At 38.4% G+C, this 18731-nt stretch overlaps 1 protein-coding gene across 1 annotated transcript in view; it reads right to left on the reverse strand.

Moving 5' to 3' along the window:
* LOC135221176 (rootletin-like) overlaps window positions 1-17283 on the reverse strand; it is a 364024-nt gene extending 346741 nt beyond the window's left edge. The window contains exons 1-6 of the mRNA XM_064259000.1: window positions 17275-17283; window positions 16486-16625; window positions 16015-16155; window positions 15742-15829; window positions 15416-15546; window positions 5999-6302 (exon numbers count right to left, since the gene is read on the reverse strand). Of these exons, the coding sequence (XP_064115070.1) occupies window positions 5999-6302; window positions 15416-15546; window positions 15742-15829; window positions 16015-16155; window positions 16486-16625; window positions 17275-17283 (813 nt within the window). The remainder of the gene's footprint in view (window positions 1-5998; window positions 6303-15415; window positions 15547-15741; window positions 15830-16014; window positions 16156-16485; window positions 16626-17274) is intronic.
* Between the last annotated feature and the right edge of the window lie 1448 nt (window positions 17284-18731).

Genomic DNA, 18731 nt, shown 5'->3' on the forward strand with positions numbered 1-18731 from the left:
TGGAACTGGGAGTCTGGAAGAGGTCTAGGCCTGGAGGCACTAAGGAGCCGGTCAGACGCACCCTCCACATCACTGGGTACACTGCACTTATCATCACTGACACTCTTACCTTGATCAGTACGAAGAGTCTTGTCTTCCTTAGAACACAAGGAAGCTTTTGAGGCCGCCGCCTCCGAAGACGAATCTACGGCTTCGGTGCGGGGAGCAGGAGCTGAGACCTGGGAGGAAGGTTCTAAAACTACATTAATGTTAGTTTCATTCTCACTCATTCTCGACCTGCTCGAACTCCTGGAAGAAGCTTTACGTACCCTATCCCTTTCAAGTTTCCTAATATAAGAAGAAAGAGCCTTATATTCATCTTCGTTCAAAACCTCACACTCTTGACACGGGTTACTAAACGAACATTCATTCCCCCTACATTTAACACAGATAGTGTGAGGGTCAACCGCAGCTTTCGGTAACTTCACCTTACATCCATCAGTCAAACATACTCTAAACAAAACCGGAGTTTTGGAAACAGAATCAAAATCAGACATTCTACAGGAAAATCCAGCGCAAAGTCAATAACGGTCCACAATCAGCGTATGCCAAGCCAAAATAGAGCGAATACGTCACCAAAAAGTCCAAATCAATTTCCGGGCAAGCGAGAAATGAAGAATCTATTGGAATGAAACGACAACAGTTGTTATCGCTTCAGCGACAGAAAAAAATCTGGCTGGAGAGATAGATTGGTTCATACACCCGCCACCCAGCGGCGGGTAAGGTAGACCACCTGACCTACCTGTCGCGTGTGCCGCGAGATTTGAAATTCTGTCGGGAACGTCAGAGACTATAGCTAAGTATATATCTGGCAGGGAAGTTCATGTACAAAATAACACATTTGAATGAAATTTTCTGCACAATTGCATCTGATAAAAATTGAGTTTTCCCTGTACCTCATGCTCTAATTTACCTAGAATGATGGCCCCAGTGTCTAAACATATAATTTTGGGTCCAAGAGATTCACTTAGGTCATTCAAAAATCAGATTCACCAATTCCAAGGGCTCATTTTTGACTCCTACAATCTTCACTCCATCAAAGACTGGGAAAGGAAACGACTATCAACACAAGGTCCAATAGAACTAAGTGAAGTTCTTGGACACACCTCTTACAGTGGATATGAACATGTTCTGGGGATCTTCAAAGAGCAAGCTGATGCTGGAAGTCCTGTTACATGAGGCAGTAGCTGTTTCTCTGACAAATGCACAGCAAGTGGTGGCTAGTGAAATCAAACATGATAAACCAGGCAAGTCTACAACAATCAATGAAAGAATAGTGGAAATGTCTGAACTTCATTCCCATATGGAGGAAACTGATGAAAGAATTGCTCTGCATGTTGCAAACTCCCACAAGTACAACACTGGCCACGTTGTAATACATTCACCAGACAGTGATGTCATCATCCTCCTTTTAATAATTTCTCCACCCTTCAAGCCAATGGTCTCCAGCAATTGTGGGTCAGATCTGGTGTTGGTGACTCAACAAGGTTCTTACCTATTCATACTAAGGCTGTACAGCTTGGTTCACTCTGTTCTGTGTTACCTGCAGTTCTTCATTTGACTGGAAGTGACTATACCAGCAAATAGACAATTGTAAAATCCTGGGGTTAGTGGTTCTTCTACTAACTCTATTGCTTTTTTCTGCAAGAGGGACGAAACCTCTCTCGAAAGGGCAATGAATCTCTCCGAATCTTCCGAGTAGGCTCTCAAAACTATGAGAGTTTGATAATGGTGGCATGCTCTTAAATGGAATATCATAGCCTCCACTTAACTCTTAAACGCCTATTGGACGTATTTTACGTCGAGATAAATTATCTTTTGGGTGCCGACCGGACGTAATTTACGTCGACATAGAAAAGTTTTTTTTTAAATTCGCGGAAAAATACTTATAGGCCTACCAGCCGAAAACTTTTGAATCACGCGCCTTGGGCGATGCTGGGAGTTCACGGATCAAGGTGTTGTTTTGTTTACAATCGTTACGCAGGCGCGCAAGCGCAAATTTCTTTCTTATCGCACTAAAAAGTATCAGTGACACATCTCGGAAATTATTTCGTCACTATGACATAATTTTTGCACCATTTTAAATTAGCCGTTACATGGAGTATGATATATGAAAATGAGCATTTTCATGTAGAATACAACAATAAAATACTCATGATTGTAGCTTATCAGTTTTGAAATATTTTCTTATAAATAACGATAAGTGCCAAAATTTCAACCTTCGGTCAACTTTAACTACCGAAATGGTCGAAAAACGCAATTGTAAGCTAAAACTCTTTTATTTTAGTAATATTCAATCATTTACCTTAATTTTGCAACAAATTGGAAGTCTCTAGCACATTATTTTGATTTATGGTGAATTTATGAAAAAAACTTTTTCCTTACGTCCGCGCCGTAACTCTTCCGAAAAAATCATACGTGCAATTGTCGTAATGTTTGCACCATTTTAAATTAACCATTACATAAAGTTTTATACATGGAAATGTGCGCAATTTCATGCACAATACAACTAAAAACAACCCATGGTTTTAGCTTTTGTCAGTTTTGAAATATTTTCATGTAAATAATGATGTGCCAAAATTTCAACCTTCGGTCAACTTTGACTCTACCGAAATGGTCGAAAAACGCACTTGTAAGCTAAAACTCTTATATTCTAGTAATATTCAATCATTTACCTTCATTTTGCAACAAATTGGAAGTCTCTAGCACAATATTTCGATTTATGGTGAATTTATATAAAAAAAAAAAATAAACATTTTCCTTACGTCCGAGCGGTAACTCTTCCGAAAAAATCATGTGTGCGATTGTCGTAATGTTTGCACCATTTTAAATTAGCTGTTACATAAAGTTTTATATATGAAAATGTGTGCAATTTCATGTAGAATACAACTAAAAATAATTGAAGGTTGTAGCTTTTCTCATTTTTTAAATATTTGCATATACATCATGATAAATAGAAAAAAAACAACGTTCGGTCAACTTTGACTCTACCAAAATGGTCGAAAAACGCAACTGTAAGCTAAAACTCTTACAGTCTAGTAATATTCAGTCATTTATCTTCATTTTGAAATAAATTTGAAGTCTCTAGCAAAATATTTAGATTTATGGTGAATTTAAAAAAAACTTTCCTTCCCGTTGCTCGCGGATTCTCCGCCGCAAATCTCCGAAATCCGTATGTCGCATTCTCAGAATATTTGCTCAGTTTCATATTAGGTGTTTCATAGAGTTTTATATATGAAAATGTGCGAAATTTTATATAGAATACAAAAAAAAATAATTGAAGGTTGTAGCTTTTCTCACTTTTGAAATATTTGCATATAAAAAAATATATAAAAAAATTTGACATTCAGTCAACTTTAACTCTTCAGAAATGGTCAAAAAATGAAATTTTAAGCTAAAACTCTTACAGTATAGTAATATTCAATCATTTATCTTCATTTTGAAACAAATTGGAAGTCTCTAGAACAATATTTAGATTTATGGTGAATTTTTGAAAGAAAACATTTTTTTACATCCGCACGTTATGAATTCAGGCATCATTTTGTGATAATATTTTCTCTGTGTTCCTTTGATTGTTTTACAATGTGTTATATACCAAAATGATTGCAATTTAGTGTACAATACAAAAAAAATTAACTCGTTAGCTTTAACCATTTTGCTCACAGAGCAATTTGAATACAATTATATATGAAATTTTGTTTTTGCGCTATCATATATTGCATTATTTATATATGATAATGATATTTTTTTCATTTCTGATGGTTGCATACTAAACTTCAGGCAATGACAAAAAAAGGAGCCAAAAATGAACTCTTAATCTTGAAAACTAAGCGCGCTGTGATTATTTGAAAAAAATATTTTTACCGCTTCGGCGCTCACTCCGAGACCCCCTAGGCATATGGGAGACGATTTTTATTATACCCCTTAGGTGTTTAAGGGTTAATACCTCTATGATCCAAGATTCTGCCCCTCTTGCTTCCCAGTTTCTCCAAAACTGTCTGAGTCTTGCTCCTACGGGTGCATGAAGGACTGATACATTATTTTCTAGTGGAGCATTTGGTTGTGGACTTTGTGATAGATCTTGGGGTGAAGCGTACTCTGCCCCTTGGTCTAAGGAAATATCTAGCAAATCCCCTGCCCGGAAAGGGTTGACCGCGCATGGCTGGGGAAGGACATGCACTGGGAATAGTCTCTCCAGTACGCTTAGTGGATTATGCCAGAAGATCTTGTGTTGCCTTGTTCTGCAATTCCAAGGAAACTTGAACTACCGTATCCTCTGGGAAAAGGTGCTTTTTGTCCAGAGAAGAATAAAGCAAAGTGGACTTTTGAGTGTGAGATACTCCTTTGGAGATGAAAGAGCACCAAAGTTCTCTCTTCTTTAGAATGCCTAAAGTGAAAATAGGGGCTAGTTCAGAGGATCTGGAAAACAGTGTTGCCAATGGGCGCTTGGGAGCTGGTGGGCTCTTGAATTATCATAGGTTCTAGTGCTGTAGGTATCTTCTGTGCTGATGGGGGCTCATACTCCAGACGTGGCTCCTGTGCCCAAGAAGTTTCGTGAACTGCAGGTGAGACTGGTGAACACACTAGCTGTTCTTCTACGTAAGAAGTATGAACAGGTGTCGATGAGATCACAGGAATTTTACACTTCCCAACACCTGTGAACTGCAGGTGAGACTGGTGGACACACTAGCTGTTCTTCTGCTTAAGAAGTATGAACAGGTGAGATCACAGGAATTTTACACTTCCCAACACCCGTGGAAGGTACAGGAGGACATGGATCTGGTGCCACAGAATGCTCTGAGCCTTTCCTGCTTGTGATCTACGAAAGTCTACCAGGAAAAGACTTTCTTGACAAGGACAGAAACTTGCATGAAATCTTCTCAGAGAATCTCTCTGGAGAGTCCCAAAAACTACATAAAGGTTGTTCCTCTTGAAAAGGATTAGCCTTTTTGCAGGGGACTGGACGAGACACCTTACGAGCCCTCCTTTTCAATGGACGGGACTCGTCAATGAAGCCCCACTGGCGCCTGGGAGAAGACTCCCCAGAGCTGGATGAACTAGAAGAAAGACGTACTTCCTTAGAGACGCCTTTCCAATGGGGTTCTGTTGCAACCTAGGATTTATTAACAGGATCGCCTGAGGGGGCAACTGCTTGTGGCAGACCCCACTGACCTCCCTTGGGATACCAGTATGCCCCCTCCCAGGTTCTGGGGAGTTTGACGGGGACCTTTGCCTAGGAGAATCAGTGGGATGAAGAGCCACCTCCTCCACAACACTAGCATTGGCACTCTCCACCACTTACCTTGTTCATTAGGGTTTTAACAGACACTCCTAATTTGTCTATTGCTTGAAGCATGTTCAAAAATTTTTTTATCTACTCTTGCTTCTAGGTTGGCAACAGCATCGAGTACAGGTGTAAGAGAGCCAAGATTAGGACTAGGATTAACAGGTGATGGGAAAGAGAGTATTTTACTATTATATGAAAATGGTGTAAGAGGTACAATGGTGGCAATAAAACAATAACTAATGACAGTTGATAAACCCAGTAGGGTGCTGAATACTGTACTTGAAATAGCAAGGGCTACCTCCATCCATGTCAAATAATCTGCTAACCAAACAATAAACATCTTCCAAGAAATGCCGACACTTTCATTAAATTGGAGTTCTGTCTACCATCAACACCACCAATTTCACCATTCCAATGATTACCTCTTAACTGAAAAATTCCGGTTGACTCTCTGTTTAGCCTTTAGTTTATTACTTTTAGACGACATGTCCACTTCAATGCAAGTAATTACCATACTAAATGAGTAATGCACCTCTAATACAGGCTGTTAAACAATTATTATACATTTAAGCTATGAAAAATCATGGTTTGGTTTGTGTAAACACACAAGTCTGCAGCTACAATTTCTAGTAAAAATTTCCCCTAAGTTTTTATGATAACCATAGGTCTTACCTGTAGCACAGAAATGGCACTGTTCTTGTCCTCAAGCTGTTTCTGTAACTCGGCAGTAATGACATGATGAGTTTTAACCAAAGGGGGCAGGTGGCGGGAACTGGATGCAGTGGTACCACTCGTGGCATTGCTCTCTGTATAGCTGGAGGGCATCGACTCATCAATGTAGAATTCAGCGGTGACAAACTCCTGGGATGTCACCAATGACTCTGGGCTCTGCAGGGGGTCTTGGGGGGACATTGCAGCTACACCTCCCACGACTACACTCCCTTGCCTATTAGGAAGAATGCCCATGCCCTCCAATCTAATTCAGAATGACTCGTCATTTGAAAAGACTCAAACACAAGATTCAGACAGCTTAGCCTAATGAGCAAGTCCCAATTTCTCATTTATTCAGAATAATGTACAGCAATGAGATGCTCAACCAGTTTAGATCTCAATCTTACATAAATTTATTCAAATTAGAATGTTGAAATAACAGGATACAACAACATTTCTTCACTTTCACTCACTATCTTCCAAAGACATGATTACTTAATCCTCTTGTATCTGGTGTGTGTAATTGTATCCTTGTCAAATCAAATTTCCAACTTCAACATTTGTCACCTGAACTTGTAAGGAATTTGCTGTCATTATCATATACCACAAAATCCACATCCACACTGATTGTTAAACACCATCTTTGCAAGGTTATTAGGAAGCACTCATCATGTTAGAAGCAGATCTCAAGAACAGCATTCAGCAGGGCAAAAGCATTTCGGTGTCACGACTCTTAACACAATCTGTTTATTCAAGAGTTAAATTTACATGTACACTTTGGTTACTGACCTACACATGAATTCCTCCAATGTTCAAGCCATTAACACCAAACACTACAACATGAACTGTTATTCAAGTACTGTGTTGCAAAATACAGCCAAGCTGATACAGGACTGTTAAAAAGATTTATCAGAGTATTCAAGTGCCCTACAGTAAGAAAGCTACTTGCACAAGTCCCTCACACAGTAGGCATGACATTCTTCATTAATCAGCATTAATCAACCCTGCAAGACCCACCATGATGCAAAACAAGGAACAGTGGAGTGTAAATATCCCTGAATGCCAAAGAAAGCACAGGTAATATAAACAACATAGTTTCCCCCATCAATGACTCAGACATCAGTCAGATATATAGCTTAAATTCTTCACCCTGTTAAGCAATAGATCTAATTCAAGTATGTACATCCCATTAGCTCAAATATCTATACCTTAAGTAAACAAAACACTAGAGTGCAAAAGAGGGAGGGGGTTCACTGAATGAGAGTCCAGGTCAAACACATGAAATTGGGAAGGGTAAATCACTGATTAACCAGCAATACACCATAATTTAAAGAAAAATCACCAATACTGACACTAAACCCAATTGAAACATCAGGTACAATGCAAATTACTTATCAATGAAACTTAACTTTTAAAACAAATTAAACAAAAACCACTTAAAATAAAACTTAAAAGGTACTTTTATCAGGAACAGAAAATTTTTCAGATTTAAAGTAATAAATGTAGTTTTAATACATAAAAATTTAGATTTTGGGGGAAATTACATTTTCATTCTACAATTTACACTAACAAATTTGCCAATCTAGACAGCAACCATACTCTTTTATTATGCACCACACTTCTTGTTACAATTTTAATCTTACTGTAAATTTAAAAATTAATCATCACTGAATAATAAAACAAATCCCAAGGACATGTTTCCATTGAATACAAACTTTGCTTTTGGTTAACACAAAACAGAACAGGATGTATTTAAAACCAAACCTATTCATAGATATCCATTTCTATTCAAGTAAAATATATTTCTTAATATTTAAGTTAAATGGTAAAAGTACATGTCAAAATTAGTATTAGTACCTTGAATCTAGATAAACATTTAGGTATATGCAAACCTATTTGCCACCTATTTTCATTTTCATTGCAACATCCGACATTGTCACTTCATTAATCCTATACTTTAAATCAATGAACCTTATTATCATTGACAGAACATAATCAAATAAATCCAATGAAAGTGAAAATTATTTATGTTAAATAAATGAATGATTATTACTACCCATGCAACTTCTCTTGAAACTCAAGATACAAGAAAACTACATCAGCATCCTTTAACATACACTATAATCATTTACGCAACAAAAGAAAAACCCTTTTGAATTTTCCAGGATTTGCAAAAGAAAAAAAAATTCTATAATAATATAAACCTCTACATGGAATGGATATACTTTATAAAATGCAAAGCTATTGAGAGCTATAAAGAAACACAATTACCTACTGACTATTGATCAAAATGACCATAACACTTTCTGGTTATTGGAAAAAAAATAGCAATCAAAGAAACAATTAAAAGTTCCAAAATCAAACTTGCGCTTCTGAGGACCTTAGATTTTGTCAATAACTTATTCAATATTTATCAAAAAAGCAATGCCTGATTTACTAACATGCAGTAGAGAGGCAAAAACAGCTAAGGCAGTCCCCGGTTATTGATGGGGGTTCCATTCCGAAAACATGACGATAGCCAAAAATCACCAATAACCCAAAGTCACTGATTTTCGGTTATAGGATCAGGGACTAAGAAGGGTGGGTGGTTGAAGTGGGATTACAATAAAAGGCTCTGGTGTGTATATGTACTTACAAAAAATACAAATTACTCAAAAATTTATGATTTGTTCCTATAATGAATACAAATCATCACCTTTTCTGCAGAAGATTAATTTCTTAGGTGAGAGGTAATCTCTTACCTCACTGGAAAGTTAAATTTCCACCATGAAATGGCATGTCCCCAATCATGATGGTAGACAGTGAAGCATTGACTCCTGTAACTCCTACTTGGTCTGGCATAGGGATGCAAAAGCAATAGGGCCCTGAGCCTGAGAATTCTTGCTTATATGAAATCTCGGTGAATTAAGTTTGACCCCAGGAGGGTTGATACAAGTCAGAAGGAAGCAAAATCTGGTCACTATGCATCATTGTGTTTAGTTTATAGCTATAACATTGCCTCTTTCCCTGTTAAAAAGGAGAGCAGAGAGAGTTGTACAGTGGTACCTCAGAATACGAAATTAATCCGTTCCGAGGCGGCCTTCGTAACCTGAGATTTTCGTATCTTGAACTGCATTTTACATGTAAATTGCCTAATTCATTCCAAGCCCTACAAAAACACCACAGTAAATTACATTTCCAGGCTTGCAACACATGTTCTAGGGTTACAATGCCGATCCGACAGAAGAAATGTGACCCCAAAAAGGCAAAATACTGTACATACTTGAGTAATATTCAACTGCATGTAATGTTCAACCCCATTTTTACTGCATATATTAGGACTTTTAGCATATGTCCCTTAGCAATAAGCCTACCCTATGTTAGCAGTTGCTACTGTAACCTAGTCTATGATTCTGACATCTAAACATAAGAAGCTAAAACTTAAAATATGCCAATAAAATGTATAAATAATCAGTATGTACTCATTTCAAATAATTATTAATTAATCATTAACTATAATCAATAACTATAATACACAAAAAAACAAAATAAGCTTCCAACCTTTTGTTTACATTCAGCACTACGAGTACCGAACGATCGCCAAGCAACCACTTTTACCTAGAACACAGTTTAGTAATCATAAATTTTCCTTATCTCTTCAACTATTGAAACTACCCAACACTATAATAACCATTCATTTCCATTCTTTATTCTATCTTTACCTAAAGGAGATACCGAGTTACTGACAGCTATAATGAAACATATGATATTAAAACAGAAGAAGAGTTCTAGAAAATATTTGGCGGCTTCGATGATAGCAGTCTGATTTATTTTATATTTTATGATATCTAATTCACAATTTTTTTTATTAAATGTATTGCATGTACTCATTTCAAACAATTATTAAGTAACCATTAACTATAATAAACAAACAAACAAAAAAAAGCTTCCAACCTTTTGTTTACATTCACACTATACGAGTAGCGAACGATTGCCAAGCAACCACTTTTACCTAGCACACAGTACAGTACATAACCATAAATTTTCATTATCTCTCTTCCACTACTGAAACTACCAAACAGTATAATAACCATTCATTTCTATTCTTTATTCTATCTTTACCTAATGTTTTTTTATTAAATGTATTGCATGAATAAGTTTTTCAATTTACAGCATCCTTTTACCAATAGAATACATAGAGCACATGGGGTAGATGCTGATCAATAGGAGAGCAGGATCTTACGGCGGTGACTAACATCAGGAACCAATGGGAGAGCAGGAGGATGGTGGCGAGTCTACTCAGTTGGCGGCGCGCGAGTTTTATAATTTTTCTCGGTGGTCCGGGTGAATCTCGGGATTTTACAGCAACAACCTTTCATAACCTGAACTATTTTCGTATGTAGAGCCAAAAAAATCTTCGAATTTGCTTTCGTAACTTGAATTTTTTGTAAGCTGGAACTTTCGTATGTTGAGGTACCACTGTATCTTAAAGCTAAAGCTCTAAGACTATGTGCTCAGTTGTGTAGCTTACCTGCATACGTGCCCATTCTAGCACATGTTCAGCATGAGATGTTGCCTCACAAAGGCAGGCAGAGAAGGAAAAAGGAAGACAGGAACCACCCACCCAACTGTTCATCTGGTTCATCTGCTGAGTAGCCACTATAGGTCCAAAGAAGAAAGGATTCAGGGTCTTGTGGTTGGTGTCCCTTAGGTAAAATGAGATAAAGATGGTTTAGTGTGTCCAGTTGCTGGCTCTCATTATTTGTACTATTGAAAATTTACTGTTCCAAAAACTATGACTGTCCACATTGCCAGACAAGTCAAGCCAACTCTGATTTCAGGAAGCAGCCATAAAGAAAGGATGTTCCTGGACAAGTTATGCCTGCCAGTATTAACAAAGGGGCACTGTATTGACCACAACAGCATCTAATCTGGTTACCCTTAACAAAGTACTAGAGAAGAGGAACCAAGAAACTCTTGTGACTGTCTTCAAGAACAGACAAGTTCTGAGTTTTTGCCCTGAACTCAAGAGCAACTGAGAATGAGAAATTCCAAACTTTTCTAGTGTGGGACAAGACGATAAAGCCCATGCAACTTACAATAAATTGACTTAGGCTAAGGCTAGCAGGAAGACGGTTTCAAATGTCGGATCACAGTCAGAGGTGTAGGTTCATGCTGCAACCAAGTTTTACTTTGGGAAATGGGAGTCATGTCTTACTGTGGAGGGTGAAGCACCCTAAGAGGGCATGACTGCTTGAAGTTCCTTACCATCACTGAAAACTCTGCCAAAGCAGAGAGATCAGAGAGATCTATGGCTTCCATTCTGAAGACCTGACTTGAGGTAGAGATATAGCCTTTAACATAAAAACTAAAAGGAGCTTGTCTCAGCAACGATAAATTAGGAAGTTTGCAATCTCTTGAACAGTCTCCAACTGGAGAGACCCCCCTTCTATAATACCATTCACAGAAGATGGACCACTTACCCTGGTACACATTAGACAGATCTTTGAAGGTACCTCAGCATCTAAGCAGGTCTGCAAGAAAAGCCTCTCTTTCCAAGTAAGTAGCTGGAAATTTTATACCAACCAGTGACACCAGCAGATCAGGAAACCACTTGGCAGTGGACTAACAAAGAGCTACCAGGGTCATTTTGGGTCTTGGGGTATTCTACATTTGGTTTATTACTTAGTGGATCAAACTAATTAGAAAAATAGTATAAACACCCAGATTGTCCAAATGGTGCTGGAGGGTGTCTTTCAAGGCTACCCACGGATATGGCATAAGAGAGCAAAAAACCAGAAGCATCCAGTTTAAAGAAATGTCAAACAGGTCATTCACCAGTGTTCCCCAAAACTCAAACAGCATACTGCTACACAGGGTGTAGGGAACAAGCACCAGGCAGGTGAGCTAATCGACCAAACCATTCCGCATACTTGAATGTGCTTGGTTGACAATTCCATGGCTTGGCAAACAGCCTAACTGACAAGTAGAAGAGGAAGACTGTCACAGCCCTTGCTTGTTGACATATACCATTATAGTCCTGTTGTTGCCCATCAACACTACTGTGGTCCATCAAACAATCTTCAGCTGCTTGTGAGGCTAGCACTGCTGCTAACATTTCCTGAACATTGCTGTACACTGGAGTTCATCCTCTGGCCAAAGAAAAGAAACAATAGCTGGTCAGGTGTGCACCCCCATTCCTCCTTCGGTGTTTAGGAAAGGAGGTTCCTTTCATCTAGCCATCAAGCAGTGTCTTCCCCAGTCACAGGCACAAGTTGAAAGGAAGAGTTGGAAGGAAGGTAACGTGAGGCCAACAAATGTTCCTGAAGTTGCCACTGAAGTAAACAAAGGTGGGGTAACTTGTCTAGGATGAACTTCTCCACAGATGATTTCACCTGCCAAAGGCAGCTTGGTTGTTCTTGTGGTGACAGGAACTGTGCAGAAACCTCCATGAATCTGCTGACATGCAAGTCCAAAGGAGAGACTCTCATGGCTCCCATGTCTTTAAGCATGCTCAGATGCTTTGCCTGATACTTGGGAACGAGATCCGACTTCTCCCAGTTTATCCAGATATCCAAGTTGTGACAAAACGAGAAGCATAGTAAAGTCAACAATAAGGTGAGCCCTATTGTGAACATCTGGGGAGCTGTCGGTAATTCAAAGCTGAGCTAAAAACTGGTAACCAGTCCTTGATGGACAGGCATTTGAAACTCCAAAAAGAGCATGAAACTTCCCTCTATGACAGCATCCAAGACAGACCTTTCTGCTCCCATCTTGAACCACATTTGCAGGAAACGCTTGTTCAACAGAGGTGTCAATGACCAGTCTCCAGTTGCCAGTTGCCTTCTCTGCCTGAAAGGGGAGACTGTAGAACCCTGGAAATTGATCATCTACAATACTGAGGACATTCTTCTCTATCATCCCCTTCCCCTCTGCCAGCTAGGCCAGGTTTTCAAAGACCCCTGAAGATAAGCTGGGGATAGCATCAGAACATGTGATGGTAAGGAGCATCATTTCTTAAAAGACATTCTGTAGCCATCCCGATAAACGCATACTATCCAGGGTTTTGCCTTAATGACTGCTACACAGCCCAATAGCAAGGCAGGAAGCCATCTAGCTGGAGTAGAAAAATGCCTGCCTCAAGTGCTCCCCTCTTTCCTTCTTCCACTTCCATTCCTGGCCAGGGCTGGGGAGGTTTGTCCATAAATTGATGCTCACATATGAGATAAAAGTCTACACCCTTCTCTACCATGCTAGCAACATGAGTAACTTCACCTTCTCTTCCTCAAATGAGACCCCAGTGACAGCAAAGTTAGCAACGTATTCAAACAAAGATCAAACCAAGGTGCTGTCTGAAAGGAGGCAAGGGCCACTGACTCCATGCATCCTGACTCTGTTGACACAAAAGTCATACCTTCCTGTTGAAGACTCCAGGGATATGTTGCTTGTCCAAGTGCAAGCTGACAAATCTAACTGTAAGGGAGAAGTCTCAGCATTCTTTGGTACACAAAATCTTCTATAGCATTTCAATGGTGGGGGGGGGAGTTGATTGATCTGCAAGACACCAGGGAGTTCTGGTCTAAAGATGTAGCTGTTCACTTGATTCGCAACGCCGTGAGCAAAGCTGTGACCATGGCAATCTTGAATGGTGGTCACATTAATGAGACCAAGTTCAGATAGGGCATTTGGGTCATCTCCACATCAATGCACTCACAAATCAGCTGACTGATCTTCCTTAAGTCTTTTCAACTCAGACTGTTGGGATTCTGACAAAGCAGAACCCTCTGATCCTATTGGATCCCTGAAAGAATGAGAAGGATCCTCTCCCAAGAAAGACGACAACAAACCATCCTCCTCTGTGACTGCTTACAGAAACACGGTGCCCAATTAGATACAATGGTACTATCAACAAGCCTAGAACTAAGGAGAACCCATGAATGGAACACAGTTCTGAACCATAGTTATCCCTCCCTCAAGACCCTCTTTGATCAGTTAACCTCAATTGGGCAGCCTCTTGTCCAAGGCATGGATAGGCTTGAGGCATCACTCAGGAATCCCCATTTCAACTGTACCTATGGTACACATCCCACCCTAGATTCTACCACTTCAGATTTTTAAGCAGAGAAATTATCCTTTTGAACCTGCCCTTGACATCTCCCTGTCTTTCCTTCCGATAGACTTCGGGCAATGAAGACGCTTCTTAAACTTATCTGCTTTGACCTCCTTCCTTAATAGCAATTTAGATTATTCTATGATGAATGGGTGTGTGATACACTATGCTTTTAGAATAAAACAAGTTCTTAAACAAACCAATTATTCATAAACTTTAGTGCCTTCTACCTTCCTCACTCTCAAATGGAGACTGGCATTAATAGAATGAGAAACATGAATAAAAGTATCCAGTGCTATCTGGAACTCTGGCCTTCACGCACCTGATGCATTCCATGCAGTTCAAGGATATTTTCAATAAATTGGTCTATGCAAAAAGTTTTACTTTAAAAACACAGTGCAGTATTCTTTGATTACAGGCCAAACATGTCCAAATACAGCTATTCCATACATTAGCATAGGAAAAAATTTAAATAACTGATCTTAGAAAATGCATGGGTACCACATGTGGTTAGTAAAGTCAGCTCACATAGCAAAAGCAGGAAGCAAGTCTAGTTATTTTCTTCTTCTACAAAATGCCCAAAGCTAAAGTTACCATTCCTTTCTGAAGATGAATTAGTGAAAATGTGGATGTGCAATTTCATTGGCATTAATACATATCAAACTTTTCAGTAATTTTTATGGAGATTCTAGTCATTGCAAAAAATAATCATGTATTTAATCAAAGTACTGTAATTTTATAAACACAGCTTACTGTAAAGAGTATTAAAATATCATTCCTTAATCATAAAATCTTACATTTATGTATAAGATTTTTGGCGAGTTCAGTAATCCCCTAAAAAAATTATACTTTATACAAAAAACTATTCTAAAAACTATTCTAGTCTGTTGCTTTAACAAACATTGAAGAGGAACCAAAGACAACTACAGAAGCATCAAATCTATTTATATCTTAAAATTTATATATAAGTTAAAAATATTGTATTACAATCTATCTTTTCCATTCAATGCTTTTAATAAGCATTAAAATTTAAAAATGGACAAATATTTACCTCATCGCAAAATGCATTTAAAATGCTTAAACACTGAAATGCAACATTACATATTTTTTTTGTTCTGTAAAATAAAAGAAATCACAAGTGTATTCAATATTCCATAATTATGTTAACATTATTTTTTATGAACAATTAAGAAGAACATCAAGAAAAACCTTGTACGTAACTTTAAAGGAATACTGCATCACCAAAAATCCATAAGATCAGAGTTATTCAAGTTCTAAAAAAATCCTACCTTATGTTGTCACTCATTTCTAAAGGCATGGAAGACTCCTCACCACCATCCAACTTGATGTGTTTAGAATCACTAGCTTGCGAAGAAAAATGATGTTTTGTCTTCATTGAGCCTCGACCATCTGGCATAACCTTCAAAAATAGTTGCTGCTGAATGACTTCGAAATTTGCACAAAATAAAAACCAGTCATGGGAAAATGTTCCATTACTTTGAGTTCTCCATTCTTTAGCTGCAGAAGCTTTTTTTATGATCCCAGTTGAAGACTTCTCTTTACTGAAGTACAATCCATCACACTAAACCTATAAAACAATTCCAAACTGACTTACCTCCATGGGAGAAAAAGTTCCATCACTGCCTCCACTGCAGCCTACTTTCTCAAATTCTTCTGTATCTGTTTCCGACTCATGGTGCTCTCTATGAAAATGTAACAAATCACAGATGGAAATCAGAACTAGTTGAGGGTATTTGTAACATCAGTACAATACAAATACAATGCTAAACCCCTAAAAGCTAGTTTTCCTAAGGCAAAAAAAACTTAATATTGCTAATCAGATCACCAACTTAAGACTATACAAAATATGCAAGCATAAAAACCTCACCTATTTAAGGTGGATGGTCTTCTCTGTTGACTTCGAGTGTCATTTTCTCTATCAGGGGTATGGCGAGGTGTAACAGAATTAGCTGTGGTGACAGCAGATGCATAAACATCACCACTACCTTCTTTCACAAAAGTCCCACTACTGTAATATTATGAAACAAGCTTAATACCAAAAAAAATGTCAGTCATTAAAAATCTATGGCCACTGCATTAAGGCTGAACTGCTTGACTACATCACTGTCAATACTGTGATCTTGTAACAAATTATAACTATCTGCTTAGGAAAATTTGCCCCATAATGGACTGATTACCACAAAAGGGTATACAGTTTAATGAATAGAAAATAATAAGCAAAATTCAAATTTAAAAGAAAAATTATGTTAAAAAGGCTAACATTAAACTCCAGTGCAATTCCTTCATTAGACATACAGGTATAACAAAAAATTAAAATATGGAAATTCAGACACACTACCTCGGTGTATGTGAATTTGTTAGTTGCGATCTCAATGCTGCTTGAAGTAGCGGAGGAACTGCTATAACCTCTCCAACGACCAATAATGAAGCCAACTCTGGCAATACAGCTCTTAACTGTTCAATATTTTCCCGTGTTAACTAAAAAGAGGGAAAACATTTAATCAAAACTCATATAGAAAACAGCAACATGACATTTATAAAATAAAATAATGTTTTAATTATACTTACCCAGTAATTATATAGCTAAGAGTTTCACTTGCATGACAGTTAAATTCTGAAACGCAGATTGCGCTAATTTTCTGTTTCGTTTTGGCTAGGTAACAATGACCCCACCCACTTTCGTGGTAAGAGAGGCACTAGTCAGCAAAGAGCCCAGTTTGTTTCATGCCTTTAAAAAGAAAAGACCATGCTAGGGGTCAGAGGGTGGGCTCTGATCATATAATTACTGGGTAAGTATAATTAGCACTTATTTTAATATAAAAATGCCATTTTTAATTATGGGACTTAACCAGTAATTACATAGCTGATTCTCACATTAACGGATGGTGGGATGCATGGATATTTCTAACACTTTAACTAAAAAGAGGACAGAAAAAATTTTGTCAACACAACTTATAATGTAGAGAGGTAGCTCTGAAGCTAGTAAGCGCCTACTACTTTAGTGGGACCCTTGTGGCAAAGGAAATTTCCGATGGCCAACAAAGGATAGGTAAATCACCCCTGCCCAGGGTTCAATACCAATAATGCACCTGAGAAAATATTTTTTTTTTTTTACCTATTTCCAAACCATGTACATGTTTAAAATAAAATACCACCACCACCCTACCAAAGGATTGGAGGGTACTCAGGCACTTCATACCACCAGGCTTCCCAAAAAACATAAACACCTTATATCAAGGAGAAACAAGATTGTAGAAAGAGTTGCTTCCTTTGCTTGCTTTCCCATCACCAAACCAGCCGCAAGAAAAGGCCCCAAACTACTACAATCGTCATACAGTTACAGTTTCAATATCTCTTAGACGATGAACCGCAAACACCAACTTACATTTTCAAAATGTAGAATTTATATAAGGACAGATTTCTTTTGAAAGCCAGAGAAGTGGCCACTGCTCTAATCTCATGAGTTTTCACTTTATACAAAGGGAACACATCTTCTTGAACTGACGAGTGAGCCTCACTGATCACATCTCTTAGATAGAATGCCAAAGCATTCTTAGACAAAGGTCTAGACAGGTTCTTGACAGAGCACTACAGACTGCAAGAATTGCCACGAATGTCCTTAGTTCTATGCAAGTATAGTATTTTAATGATCTCACTGGACACAGTTCTTTCCACATCATCGTATCCCAGTTCTTCTTTCATCCTCTTAATAAGAAAGAACAAGGTCATGGATTTGAGGCGGACTCATTCTTGGCCAAAAACAGACGGAATATGAACTGCAGGTGAATCTGTACCCTTGGAAGTGTCAAAAGACTTAATAAGGTCTGAAATACTATCCGGACTGGAGGACAAGTCTTATCCTATATGACACAGTCTGACCTGAACATGGTCCTATAGCCATTAATGGTGGACATTGAAAGGTTCCTTGCTGATCTTATATGTAGTAAGTCAGCTATTTGAGTCATGGAGGTCTGAGAAGAGAAGACAGTGATGGTTCTGCACCACTCTGAAGATCCTCCACTTATTTTGTTAGATGGCATTAGAAGATTGCCTTCTGCATCGAGCAATTGCCCCTGCAGCCACTGTTGAAAAACCACAGCGCTGTTGTGTTGTCCGAGTGGACTATAATCATCTATTCCTTTACTTTTTGAGAGAAGGACTGAAGGCCTAAATGTGCCACCTTAGGTTCTTTCACATTTATGAGAAAAGACTAGCTCTGGGGACCATATCCCTGACACCTTGATCTTCTCTAAAAGAGCACCCCATCCCAGGTCCAACGCGTCTGAAAAGTTCAGGTCAAGGCTCAATGGAAAAAGACTCTTTCCTTGTGAAAATCTCTCCTTGGAGTTCCACCAGAGAAGGTCCCTCCTTTACTTCTTTCGTCACTGGAAACACAAATGAGTCTGGAAGAACCTGTCTGTTCCAGCTCACTTACAAAAAGAACTGTAGCTGTCTGAGATGTAGTCTGCCCAGGTGTACGAACTGTTCCATTGATGAAAGAAAACCGAGAAGGTTCATCCAATTGTTGGCTGAGTATTGTTCCAACAAAAAAATCTCCTGTACCTTCTTTAGACAAGAATGTAT

This window comes from Macrobrachium nipponense, chromosome 2 (genome assembly GCF_015104395.2).
Source record: "Macrobrachium nipponense isolate FS-2020 chromosome 2, ASM1510439v2, whole genome shotgun sequence".
Lineage (NCBI taxonomy): Eukaryota > Metazoa > Arthropoda > Malacostraca > Decapoda > Palaemonidae > Macrobrachium > Macrobrachium nipponense.